Source organism: Eleutherodactylus coqui, chromosome 6, assembly GCF_035609145.1.
Source record: "Eleutherodactylus coqui strain aEleCoq1 chromosome 6, aEleCoq1.hap1, whole genome shotgun sequence".
NCBI lineage: Eukaryota > Metazoa > Chordata > Amphibia > Anura > Eleutherodactylidae > Eleutherodactylus > Eleutherodactylus coqui.
Window position 1 is genome coordinate 15,740,610 of NC_089842.1, and position 13,868 is coordinate 15,754,477.

The window sequence follows — 13,868 nt, forward strand, 5'->3', positions numbered from 1 at the left end:
AGGGACACTTACTACTGGGGCAGATATAGGGGACACTTACTACTGGGGCAGATATAAGTGACACTTACTACTGGGGCAGATATAAGGGACACTTACTACTGGGGCAGATATAAGGGACACTTACTACTGGGGCAGATATAAGGGACACCTACTACTGGGGCAGATATAAGGGACACTTACTACTGGGGCAGATATAAGGGACACTTACTACTGGGGCAGATATAAGGGACACTTACTACTGGGGCAGATATAAGGGACACTTACTACTGGGGCAGATAAGGGGATACTATTACTACTGAGACCACTGTGGGAGTCACAATTACTACTGGGGCTACTGTGGGGGACACTACTGTTGGGGCTAATATAGGGGACACTATTACTGTTGGGGCTAATATAGGGGACACTATTACTACTGGGGCCGATATAGGGGACACTATTTCTACTGGGGGCCAATATAGGGGACACTATTACTACTGGAGCTAATATAGGGGACACTATTACTACTGGGGCCACTGTATGGGACACTATTACTACTGGGGCCGATATAGGGGACACAATTACTACTGGGGCCAATATAGGGGTCACTATTTCTACTGGGGGCCAATATAGGGGACACTATTACTACTGGAGCTAATATAGGGGACACTTTTACTACCGGGGCCACTGTATGGGACACTATTACTACTGGGGCCGATATAGGGGTCATTCTTACTACTGGGGCCACTGTGTGTGTGTGTGTGTGTGTGTGTAGCCACTACTGCAGCCACCAATATAGGGAACACTATTACTAGGTCCACCAATATAGGGGGTCACTATTACTAGGTCCACCAATATAGGGGGTCACTATCACTAGGTCCACCAATATAGGGGGTCACTATCACTAGGTCCACCAATATAGGGGGTCACTATCACTAGGTCCACCAATATAGGGGGTCACTATTACTAGGTCCACCAATATAGGGGGTCACTATTACTAGGTCCACCAATATAGGGGGTCACTATTACTAGGTCCACCAATATAGGGGGTCACTATTACTAGGTCCACCAATATAGGGGGTCACTATTACTAGGTCCACCAATATAGGGGGTCACTATTACTAGGTCCACCAATATAGGGGGTCACTATTACTAGGTCCACCAATATAGGGGGTCACTATCACTAGGTCCACCAATATAGGGGGTCACTATTGCTAGGTCCACCAATATAGGGGGTCACTATTACTAGGTCCACCAATATAGGGGGTCACTATTACTAGGTCCACCAATATAGGGGGTCACTATTTCTATATGGGACGGATTTGCTGTGGAATTTGCAGTCGCTGTAGCAGCAAAGTGGTTGAGATTTTGAAAACCTCTCCTACACCCTGTGAAAAAATCTGTACAAAACCCGTGCGGACGCTGACATGAGGTGCGGGATTTAATTCCGCAGCAGATTAATTTTAAATATAATGTATATCAGTAGCCCACCCAGCGCCCCAGCGTGCCGCTCCAATGTTTTGTTTGTTTTTTTTAAACTGCCCTGTCAATAATGATGGAGATACAAAGCATGTCGTGATAAGCCACTCCCTTAACTCCTCCCCTAACCACACCCTCCATGGGGCTCCACAAGAAACTTTTGCTTCAAAAAGGGCTCCATGGCTGAAAAAGATTGGGAACCACTAGTGTGAAGTCTGGGAGGGAGGGACACAATAGACACTGTAGCCAATGCAGGGATGATATATAATATAATAGACAAGGTAAAGCCAAAGTAGCTGAGCTGGAATCACTGATCAGAGCTCTGCCCTAATGGAGCACAACTGCAGTGTAAAGCATGGGGAGGGACAAAACAGCAGCCTACGCTTGTGACATGAATTTCTGACTACTCCAGACTTCTAAAGCCAATGTGGAATTTCTGATCATAGCTGTGTCCTAATAGAGCAAAGCTGTAGTGTATAGCAGAGGGACAGACAGAGCAGCAGTCTGAGCCTTCTAGGTGGATTTCAGACTAGCCCAGATTCCAATAGACAATGTACAGTAACCAAAATGCAGTCTGTGATCATAGATGTGCCGTAATGGATCAGAGCTGCAGTGTAAAGCATGGAGGGCAAAGCCACAGTCTAAGCCTTTAGGTTTGATTTCTGACTATCCTAGACTTTAAAAGTCTATTTATCCAGTGCAAAGTAGCTAAGCTGGAATAGCTGATCATAGGGGTGCTCTGTGGAGAAAAGCTGCAGTGTAAATCATGGGGAGACAGAACAGCAGTCTAAGCCTTAAAGGTGGGTTTTAGACTACCCCAGACTGCAATAGACAGTATAACTAAGCTGGAGTCACTGATCATAGTTGTGCCCTTATCTGTCTAAGCTGGAGTCATTGTAGTGCCCAAATGGAGCAGAGCTGCAGTGTAAAGCATGGGAAGTAGAAGGCAGCAACCTCTATAATCCAATGTCTGTCTCATAAGCCTCATAACTGGACTTGTATTGGTAGTGGATGCCCACATGATGGGGCGGGGGTCTTCAGGTATATAACGGGGTACAGGCGGACTTTCGGTGTAGCCTGCGGCTCCTGCTGCATTGTGAATGCCGAGCAGATGATGATAGATTTACTGCAGATAAAACCCATATTAATAAGTCGTACCTGCGGGGTCTTCTCTCGGGCCGGACCCCCGTGCCCGGAGGAGAGGAGCTTATGGGAAGTGGATAATGTGACATTTGTATGATTTAGGCGCCACGTTCCTGGTGATTTACTGTTGTACCAGGTAAGTGAGAGATCAATTTACTAGAGATTCCCCAGACTTCATTATAGTGATGGAGTCATTTATCCTCTGCAGGCAGCGCCGCTCCGGAGATGGCGGCAGAAGGGCCTCATTTGAATAGATTTAAATATTGAAAATATCTCATTTAAATAAATCTGAATGTTCACTTGTCAGAGCTGAGAGCTGCTTTATCTCCGGTGGGAAGAGGATTGTGGCTCCTTCTCTCCTGGTCTCACCACTAATCCTCCGGCCCACTTCTGGAATGGCGCGGAGGCCTGGAAACGCGGCCTACGATGGCGTTATCTAGCAAAACGGATACATTGTAACAGTCCATCAGCTGTGCGGTCAGGATGCATGTTCAGCACCTGAAAATGGTTGCTTCTATTCACTGACAGCAAGAAGTGAGCATGAGAAAGGGGAAACATTGAAATACAATGTCTGTTAGAATAGTGATTGGGCCTTCTGTGCAGGTAGCAGTGTTACTGACACAACAGCTGTGCGGAGCGGAGGGCTGCGAGGTCGGCTCCTTCATTTCACAGCGTGTCGATGATCACAGGTCCGTGTGTAGAAAAAGTACAAGCAAAAATAGCAACAATGCAGACGATTTTCATGTTGGTGTCGTCCCACGGTGCTAATATCGGCACATACAGGGGGTGGACAAAAATATGGAAACACTGTATAAACTGCATGCCTGAAAACTAGGTCTTATTGAAATATGATTTATAACAACTATAGTGGAGGTAATATGACACACAGATGCTGCAGGAAACAAGGTTCTATTGGTCAGGGGTTTGAGCCACTCAGACTCTTGTTACCAGCTGGCTCGCAAAACCACCAAGAGCAGGGCAAGAGGTGAAGTAAACAGAAATTTGGTGGGGAAGCTCTCAGCCAAGTAGGGGTCAAAAAGGGCAGCTCAGTGCTAATGGTTAAAACCCTTGCATTTCATATGGTGTTTCCATATTTTTGTCCACCTCCTGTACATGTACAGTGGTGGATTAAGTAGAGCGTACTCCCTGGACTGTCCCCATAATATGCCCAGCCCCCCTTCTCCACTGTTGCCCTGGCATCCTGTGTATATAGTCAAAACTTCCTTTCTCTGCTAGCATTTGCAACTGGATGTTGCCATCCTCTTTATCAGAGGGCTCTGCTCCTACATACTGACAGCCTCCAGTCATTGCTGACAGTATCTGACCAATCCGCTTGACAAGAGGAACGGTAACACCCAGTTGTCTGGGGCCGTGGCTACATGGAGACGTATTGTAGAATACAAGGATTTCCTATATTAGAACTGTCAGAAGTAATCACAGGTGACGTCTCCTCTGATTGTAGATGTCTCTTTCCTTTACTTCTCTGTTCGGCACAGACCACCATGACAACTTCTCTGCTGACTGTAAAGTTTGTTGCTGAGGCAACGTTGGCCCCTGACCTCTGCCGTCATCCCCAGCTTCCATAGCAACACATAGAAATTAAGACCTGATCCCAAAATTAATTCAAACCCCAGGCCATACCCTAAACTAATAAAAAAGTGTCATCGCCCCTAGAATCCCTACATTCAAACACTAGATCAGATCCCCAAAGTTAATTTAGACCCCAGATCAAAGTCTTAAATAAACACAGACCCAGGAATACAGATCCCAGAGCCAGCCTCACACAGAGCAGCGTGTACTCGCCTTCTCTGCAGAATAGTTCGGCTTCAGGCATAGACCTGCACATATCATCATATGACCTCGACTATGCAGGCACTTCTAGAGGTGCTGCACACTCTTGCACAGATCTCATTGCACAAAGCACAGTTGTTCTCTTTTCTTCTCCATGTGGCCCAGACCACCACGATAACCTCTCTCCTGGTGACTGCAGAGTTTGTTGCTTTGGCCCCTCATTTCTGCAACTGTCCCCAACCTCCATAGCAACAGATATAAATTCAGACCCCAGACCCGATCCCCTAAATTAATTCAAACCCCAGACCACACCCGAAACTAATACGGACCCCAGACCTTCTAAACTATTACAGTCACTAGAAACCCTATATTCAAACCCCAGACAAGACCCCTAAATGTATGTAGACCCTAGACCTGATCCTAAATACAGACCCCAGACCAAACCCTCTAAAGACCCCATACATAGCAGCTCACCATTTCCTCCTCTGTGGAATCAGGGCTGGCACATATTTGATCTTGTGATCTTTGATCTCAGTTTTTGCTGGAATTCACGGCAAAAACCCCAACAAAACTGCATGTGCCTCAAATCTTAGGGCCCTCGGACCCCAGGCGGCCACCCAAACTGCCCATATTATATTCTGTCACTGTACATAGCAATAGAGCAGAAAGTACAATCCCCCTGTCATTGCCAGCCACACCATCCCCAGTGCCAATCACAGTGGTCTAAATGCCAGCCCCAATGCTCCCAGTGCCAGCCCCAATGCCTTGGCGTGATGCTGCAGTGTTGGTTATCCAGGACTTTTGGGGGGGGACTGTAGGGAGTAGACGTGATGCGCAGGGTTCCTCTGTACCCGCTCGATGCCTCTGACTGCCCGTTGGATATGATGAGTAACCATAATGTCTTTTTTCTCTCCAGCTCCTCCGGTTTCCATCGCTGTGATCGCGGCAGACACCCCGGCGCCGTTCAGCCGGTACCAGGCCCAGAACTTCACTCTGGTGTGCATCGTGTGCGGAGGGAAGCCGGCTCCACAGGTCAGTGAATAACGGACTCCGGGTGCAGAGACCCTCGTAATGCACTAGCTTGTACTACACACTGCTGACCCCCTCTCAGTTATGCCCACCCTGGCATCCGGCGTACCAATGACTGTCAGCGCCGCTCGGCACCATAACTGGGGCATCTAAAACACAGTGTGTCATTTAGAGTCCTAAAAAGGACCTGGCCTGTGTCAGTGGTGGCTATGTGAGAGCGGACGGGCACCAGCGAATAATGAGTGAGCCCAGTGATGGGCAATGCCAACTGCCAGATTATCAGATATTCTGGGTTACTGAACAGTCATAGGAAAATCTAAAATACGGATTTGTAAGACCAGAAAACGTGTTAATATCCGCTAATAGCTATTTTATCAGAGACCTTTCCCCTCTCATGTTTGGCACTTCCTTTGCGCTGTGACTCCGGAGTGCGGCATGAAATCACTTTTCCCGTGGATCAGTTTCAGTGTCAATCCATATTAGATGTGAAAATCCAGCGATCTGAGCGACTTCAGCGAGGCCGGGTCATCGGGGCTAGAATGGCGTGATCGAAGCAAAACATGTAGCAAAAGGTAACACTGTGGGCAGAAATAACTCATCACTGAAAGGGGTCGGAGGAGGATGTCAGGAATCATTCTGACCAACAGGCTGCACAGTCAGAAGCAGCTGAATACAATACCGGTGATCCAACTAACGTGTCCGAATGCGCAATTCCCATTTTGTCCGCACGGATGGTATAACAGCAGACGACCAGTTCCAGCGCAGAGAAAAGAAAGACGAGACTCCAGTGGGCAAAAGAGCGCAAAACTTGTATCACTTAGCAGCAGAAAAACATCACCTGTCAGATGGATCCAGATCTCTGTTGCTGATGGGAGGACAGAATTTGGCGCAAGCAGCATGAATCGCTGACCCCTTCCTGTCAGCTGGTCAGAACATATCAGCACCTCCCTCTAACCTGCAGCGACTACAAGAAGCTTCCTGTCCCCAGGGGCCGATATTCCTACAGAGCGATTTCATCACCGAGTGGAGTCTACACGGCGATGAACTGCTGCGGTTCTGAAGATGATCCAACGCCCCTAGATGGGGTCTAATAAACTCCACATTCCAAGCAAATAGTTTTTGCAAGCCGCCAGCTGTGCCATCAGGATGCATCGCGGGCACCAATTTACTGTACCCGCTTTGCTATTGCCAAAATGAAGGCAATAAGTTGTCTTTTGCCCTCCCAGCATGGCAGCCGGGCTGTGGGTGTGTCCTTACCTCTCCCCACACTACCACTCCCATCATCCTCGCTGCTATTGTTCCTGCCCGGTTGGCGCCTCGCATTGTCATGCAGGTGGCGCGGCTCCCGTCGCCGGAGATTTCGCCATCCGTTCCGCGTTGTTGTGATAAGTATTTTCACAAAAGTCGACAATTCTAGATAAAACGAGAGCGGTTAAAAAAAATGAGCAAACATCATTCGGCGTTGTTGTTTCGCCTCCTGTTGCCTTTCACGGCGGCGACAATCCCGGCAGCAGCCTCCTATTGACAGAATCGACCTGCTAAATTAATACATCTTAATGTGCTTTGTAGATTGGTATCGAGCGCGGCGCGGCTGCTTTTATCCGCTCTCCTTTCAGCGCCGCGCACAAGCCTTTCCAATCAAGGCATCTCTTGTTTTGTGTTGCTCAGCCTCCATCCTGCCTATTCTTCATCCTCCGTAATCGGAATGCATAATTTGGTCTCTTGCCCCCTCTGCGGCGCGCGCCATGTGACGGATGCGCAGCGATGTTAAAATGCTGTTTAGAGAGGAGAGAGAAGAAGAAAAAAAAAGCCCCATTGAAGCCGCCTCTGACTTACTGAATCGCTCAGATAAAAAAAACGCTATTTCGCGTTAAGCGCCATTATTCAGCTGCCATTAAGCCCTTCTTAAAGCTGCATTCTCTCTCTTCCGACGCCCGCTATTAACACGCGCCTAATGGCACCTTGAGAACACTCCTGGCATAAAGGGGAAGGCGTTCCTGATGTATAATTGATGCCGCGGAGACGTTTTGTCCTGCGGCTTTCGCTGTGGATGTATGGAGACAGATTATGGCGTTCGCACGTACGGACGCGTGTGATGGGATACGTTACGCCGGCCGCTGGCTCATCAATCAGCGGCTCTCCGCCTGATTACAGGCTGGATGTCAGCCGCTGTTACATTGTCCTGCTGAATGTCACAGGCCTGGATGGATGGCAGCGTGGCACAGCGAGCACTACAGGTGGAGCCCATCAACAAGCAGGCATGCCATATGTATGCAGATGAAGCTTAATCGCTGTGGAATGAAAAGTCCTGCAGATTTCTTATAGACTTTGTGCTTCAATTGTTTCTTCCTTGTTTGCAACATTCCTGCTTACTGTCAGTGAATATGGACCTTCAGGGTAAAAAACATGAACGCCTCCAGCTCGCTGAGAGTTTGCTACAATGTGTCCATCACAAGCACCCTGTATTCCAGGCTGATACATTGCATCTGGCAGAAGATTGTCTAGACTGGATACATTGTAACAAACCCCTCTGCTATGTGAATCTATGCAGGTTACTATATTGATTACTGATACTTGTCACAGCTGAGGGTTTGTTACAGTTCGCTGTGAGATAATGACATCAGCAGAAAAATCTATTATAATGATTGGGTTGATGCATTTTTGCTGCACTGATACATCCATGTGTAGCTCATGGGATGGTTGTATCAGAAGCTGAGGTTGCTGTCCTGTCCCCCATGCTTTACATTGCAGTCCTGCTGTATAGCAGCACAATAAAGGCTATTCTAGTTTTATGTAACTATTGGCACCCGTCATACTGTGTGCCCATCTGAGACTCTTATATATTATACTGTAACTGCAAAGCTGAGTGTGCCTTCAGAAACTACAACCCGCAAGCTATGTGCCATTATCTGCAACCAAGCTTCATCAGGGACTCCAATTTCCCGATGTCGTACAAACATGAAATTTGGCAGGAGCATTCTTTAGGTCCTAAATAGGAAAAGTAAAGGGGTCACAACAACGACAATTCAATGCTAAGTGCAAAAGTATTGGCACCCCTATGTAATGTAACTTCCCAATCTGTGTACCATTATCTGCTACCAACCCGCCTTTTGCATGCCAAGATTATCTTTCGAATGGGCGAAAGATTTAGCAATGTGTTTGCATAAAGTGTTAATGGCTTTAATCATCTTAACTTGCGTGTAAAAGGACCTTCAAGCATCTTCATTTTCCTCCATGAGTTGTTTACTCAGCTGGGTGTGTGCTAAACACAGGTCCAGCTGAGCAAACATCTGCTGGCAGATTCCATTGTTTTCCTCCAGGCAGAGTACACAGTGTACTTGCTATGTATGCAAAGCAAACACGATCAGTACGCTGTTATCCTGCAGTCTATTGAAAGATGAGCGACATTCATTCAAATGGAACAAATTTGCTCTGTCTTTCAGAGGCTGAGCGATGGATTTTATGCGGGCTAAAATCCATCACTCAAACAAAAAGTGCACGATGCCGACGATTACCTGTAATGATTATCGCTAATTTTCAGCCGTCTAGACAAATTTTGAGCAATAATCATTGTCAGTTTGCCAATCAAAGACTTCAATCAGCAAGTTATGTGCCATTATCTTCAACAGTCAAGCTGAGTGTGCCCATCAAAAATTACAACCACCAAGCTACATGCCATTATCTGCAACCAAGCTGAGTGGGCCCGTCAGAAAACTACAACCACCAAGCTACATGCCATTATCTGCAACCAAGCTGAGTGTGCCCATCAATAACTACAACCACCAAGCTATGTGCCATTATCTGCAATCAAGCTGAGTGTGCCCATCAAAAACTACAACCACCAAGCTACATGCCATTATCTGCAACCAAGCTGAGTGTGCCCATCAAAAACTACAACCACCAAGCTACATGCCATTATCTGCAACCAAGCTGAGTGTGCCCATCAAAAACTACAACCACCAAGCTACGTGCCATTATCTGCAACCAAGCTGAGTGTGCCCATCAAAAACTACAACCACCAAGCTACGTGCCATTATCTGCAACCAAGCTGAGTGTGCCCATCAAAAACTACAACCACCAAGCTACATGCCATTATCTGCAACCAAGCTGAGTGGGCCCGTCAAAAACTACAACCACCAAGCTACATGCCATTATCTGCAACCAAGCTGAGTGGGCCCGTCAAAAACTACAACCACCAAGCTACATGCCATTATCTGCAACCAAGCTGAGTGGGCCCGTCAAAAACTACAACCACCAAGCTACATGCCATTATCTGCAACCAAGCTGAGTGTGCCTATTAGAGACTGCAAGCAGCATTCTATGTAGCATTATCTGCTACCAACAAGCTAAGTGTGCCCATCGAAGATTGTAATCAGCAAGTTATGTGCCCTTATCTTCAACCGCCAAGCTGAGTGTGCCCATCAGTGTCGCTACAACCACCAAGCTACATATCATCTGCAACCACCAACTTGTGTATGCTCATTAGAGACTGCAACCACCAAGCTATGTGCTTTTATGTTTGTGAATTGTACAAAGACTGCAACTGCTATACTGTATGCTTGATGGAGACTTTCCCTGTTCTGTGCCACCTCTAGAGTTTGCAACTGCCAAGCTATGCACCCATTTGAAGCTCTTTTATGTTATGCTATAACTACTAAGCTAAGTTTGCCAATTAACAACAAACTATGTGCCATCACCTATAACCACCAAGTTGACTGTGCCCATTAGAGACTGCAACCGCCAAGCTGTGTGTCATTATCTTTGTGAACTACACAAAGACTGAAACCGCTGCACTGTATGCGTGATAGAGGCTCTTCCTGCTCTGTGTGGCCACTAAAGTTTGCAACTGTCAAGCTATTTGCACCCAGTTATAATGTAACTGCCAAGCTGAGTGTGCCAATCAGAGATTGTAACCACCAAACTGTGTTTCTGTAAAAGAGCGTAACAAGCAAGCTGAGTGCCACTGCTGTAACATCACACTTGTTCTGTTGACTGTCTAGTGTCAATCTCCACCACTACTCCATCCTTGAATGAGGTCCCATGTTGGGGTCAAGGGTCACATAAAAGCCGTATGATCTCACATGGTAAAATGCAAAGATTTGTCCCGAGACCACGGCAGGAGCGGCAACCCCGCGATGAGATGTGAACACGAGAAGTAATTAGACTTCATCGGCAGCTGTCGAGGCGAACGTTGGGAGGAAACGGATTCATTCTGTTGGCCATTGATGAGTCGGTTGGATCATTGATGGTTTGTTCTTACGGTTCCTCCATCTTCATTCAGCTGCAGAAGCCCCCGGCCGTCGGTCGCACCGCTGATACCGGTTGGATGGTTTGACATGTTAGAATGCAGCTTAGTGATGGATGTACATGGTGCTAGCCACCAGCTCCCAATGGGGACACCAGGCAGATGTAGCCCTCAGGGCAGCCGGCCTGACTATCTTGTAAAACTACATGAATCATAATGTGTTTTCCCCTCTTATGTTCCAAGCTGCTACTGTCAGCTCATTGGCACAGCTGCAACACAATTGTTTAGTTCTACTACTGTATTTATCTACTGAGCTTGGGTCTGATACTGTATTTATGCTATGAGCTTGGTTCTGGTGCTGTATTTATTACTAAGCTTAGTTCTGGTACTGTATTCATGTCATATTCTTGGTTGTGGTGCTTTATTTATGTACTGTGCTTGTTTCTGGTAGTGTATCTGTGAACTGAGCTTCGTTCTGCTACTATATTTACGTGCTGAGGTTCGTTCTGATCCTGTATTTATGTCATGAGATTGGTTCTGGAACTGTATTTATGTTTTGAGCTTGCTTCTGGAATTGTATTTAAGTACCAAGCTTGGTTCTAGTGCTGTATTTATTATTAAGCTTAGTTTTGGTGTTTTCATGTTATGACCTTAGTTTTGGTGCTTTGTATATGTACTGATCTTGGTTCTGGTATTGTATCGGTGAACTGAGCTACAGTTTTTAAGTACTGAGGTTTGTTCCGATGCTGTATTTATGTTACAAGATTAGTTCTGGGGCTGTATGTTTTGAGCTTTCTCCTGGAGTTGTATTTCTGTTAAGAGCTTGGTTCTGGTTCTGTATTTATTCCTGAGCTTGGTTCTGGTGTCGTATTTATTCCTGAGCTTGGTTCTGGTACTGTATTCATGTTATGATCTTGGTTTTCAGTGGAGTTTACGCTCTCCATATTTTACATGTAATGAATACGCCCGTGTGAATGAGTCCTGAGACTGTACGCTCCATTAGGAGATGATGACTTCCATGACATTTCTATAAGGGAGACCCCTTTAAGGAGTCTGCAGGTTCCTCATCTGGAACGCAGGAGAATCGATGGGACTTGCTTCTAGCAGACACTCCACAGATGTCTCTCATCAAGAGTGGCAGGCGACATCTCAACATAATCTATTGCACTGTCACCAATAGCCACACACAGCTCCAACACCTCTCCCGAGAGAAGTCTACTGTACGGACATGGCGGACAGCGGCAAATGATTCATTCCACCGCAGCCGTTCACGCCCGAAGCTTCCAGCTCGCTGGGTGAATAGAGCAGATCACATGTGACCCAGATAACCATGGTCCGATAGTAGCGGTCAGTCCTGAGCGGTCGCTCTGCGCACATCTGCGTTCGGGTTTGCGTTTTGTTCCATCATAGCAACAAAAAAACGGAAACTAGGAGCGTTTTCACTTTAATTTCCCATTGAATCCAATGGGGTTTCTAGGCGTCTCGTTTCCGTTTTTTGGACTGAAATAATAGCGCAGCTTTAAAAACGTAAACCCGTTTCTGTTTGATTCAATTTGGCTTCCGTTTTTGAATCCGCTTGTAGTAAAACAGACGATATGTAAAAAAAACGGATACCCAGATGCAGACGTGAACAGAACCTAAGCAGCCATGTTTAGTTGTTTCACTTGCAAACACGATTGGCGCGGCGCACTGTGTTGGTATCATGGCACGCCTACACTATTTGCGGAGCCCAACAGTCATTAGACTGCAATGGACCGCGCCAAATAAATAAGGGTGCGTTTATACGGCGGATTTTAGGGGGCAGATTTTTTTTTTCTGCATTCGCCGCTTATTTTGACGCAGATTTTAAATCCCGTTGATTTCTATGGTAAAAAACGATGCGGGAAACAGAAGTGGCGCTTCGGTACTTTTTTTTCGCGACACTTTGGGGAAAAAAGCGCATCATAAAGACCCGGATTCTCACTACCAATCAATGTATTGTACGTGTATTTTGGCATGGAGTACGCCGTGGGAACTTACCCTTAGATAGACCTTCTCCTTAGACTTGGTGCTTCCATCTTCCTTCACCAATATAATACGGGAGCAGGAAGACGGAATCCCCTGGCTGAACGGACACGTCTTCTGTTGGAAACAAATGGCGCTCACGGTCCCCATTGGTTATAATGGCGCCCATTCAGTTTCTGTCATTCCGTCTGCCATTTTCCCGAATGAAATAGCGCTACTTTGTCTGGGATTTTAGCAGAATTCCCAACAAAGGCTCCGAACGGAGACCCAACGGTGATGTGAGCATAGACTAATGGGGGAGCTGGTTCTGGAAAAGCTGGGTGACCACCAATATGAGCTCCATGAGAGATTCTGCAAGGGTTGAAGCCGCCGTATACAACGTGTCTCGGCCGTATGGAAACCTCCATATCGAATAAAGACAGGTTGGCAGACAGTGATGCCATCTTGCATACAAGCTGTGAGGGAAGGAGGAAACCTATAAGGCCATGCCACCAACAGGACGGCCATTTTGAATGACACCATCTTGGATCAACTCTATCATTTCCAATGGGAAGCTAGGTGTGTGATATATCAAACCGGCGGAGAATTTCCTTACAAACCAATGGGGGCTTCATTGTAGCATAATCTTATTCATCCTCATGTTCACACAATGATTTGTCTTCATCACAAGCAATATGAATGATGGCGTCATCTCAAGCAGAGCCTGCTGGGATCGTCCTCATGTCAGGTGACCGAAGTGCACGCGTCATCATCACCAAGCCAGACCTCCCATTACCCGCAGTGCAGCGGTCATAATTCTTTCCAAATTCTCAGGTTTTGTCGCTGATGAACCCAAATGTGGATGACAAAAGATAGAATTCTTTGTTGCTAACACTTGTGCTTTGTTCACCTGACATAAGGATGATCTCAACACGCTCTACTTGAGAGAACGCCATCATTCACATTGCCTGTAGTGAAGCTAAACCCGTGTTAACAAGAGAACGAATAAAGTTATGTTAAAATAAAGCCCACTGTTGTTCTTGCGGTAAAATTCTCCTCCAGTTTGATATATCACACAACTACTTCACCATTGAAAAAAATCCGAATCGAATCAAAGATGGCGGCATTCAAAATGGCCGTCATGTTGGTGACATGAGCCAACATGTTTTCCCTCAGCTTTTATGCTAAACTGGATCAGCACCTGCCAGACCATTTTTATTCC

General features: G+C 46.5%; 1 protein-coding gene across 2 annotated transcripts in view; it reads left to right on the forward strand.

Moving 5' to 3' along the window:
• Positions 1 to 13,868, forward strand: part of IGSF21 (immunoglobin superfamily member 21) — a 463,002-nt gene that overhangs the window by 368,980 nt on the left and 80,154 nt on the right. For both annotated transcript variants that reach the window (XM_066572610.1, XM_066572611.1), the window contains exon 5: positions 5,306 to 5,421. In XM_066572610.1, coding sequence (XP_066428707.1) covers positions 5,306 to 5,421 — 116 coding nt within the window. The remainder of the gene's footprint in view (positions 1 to 5,305; positions 5,422 to 13,868) is intronic.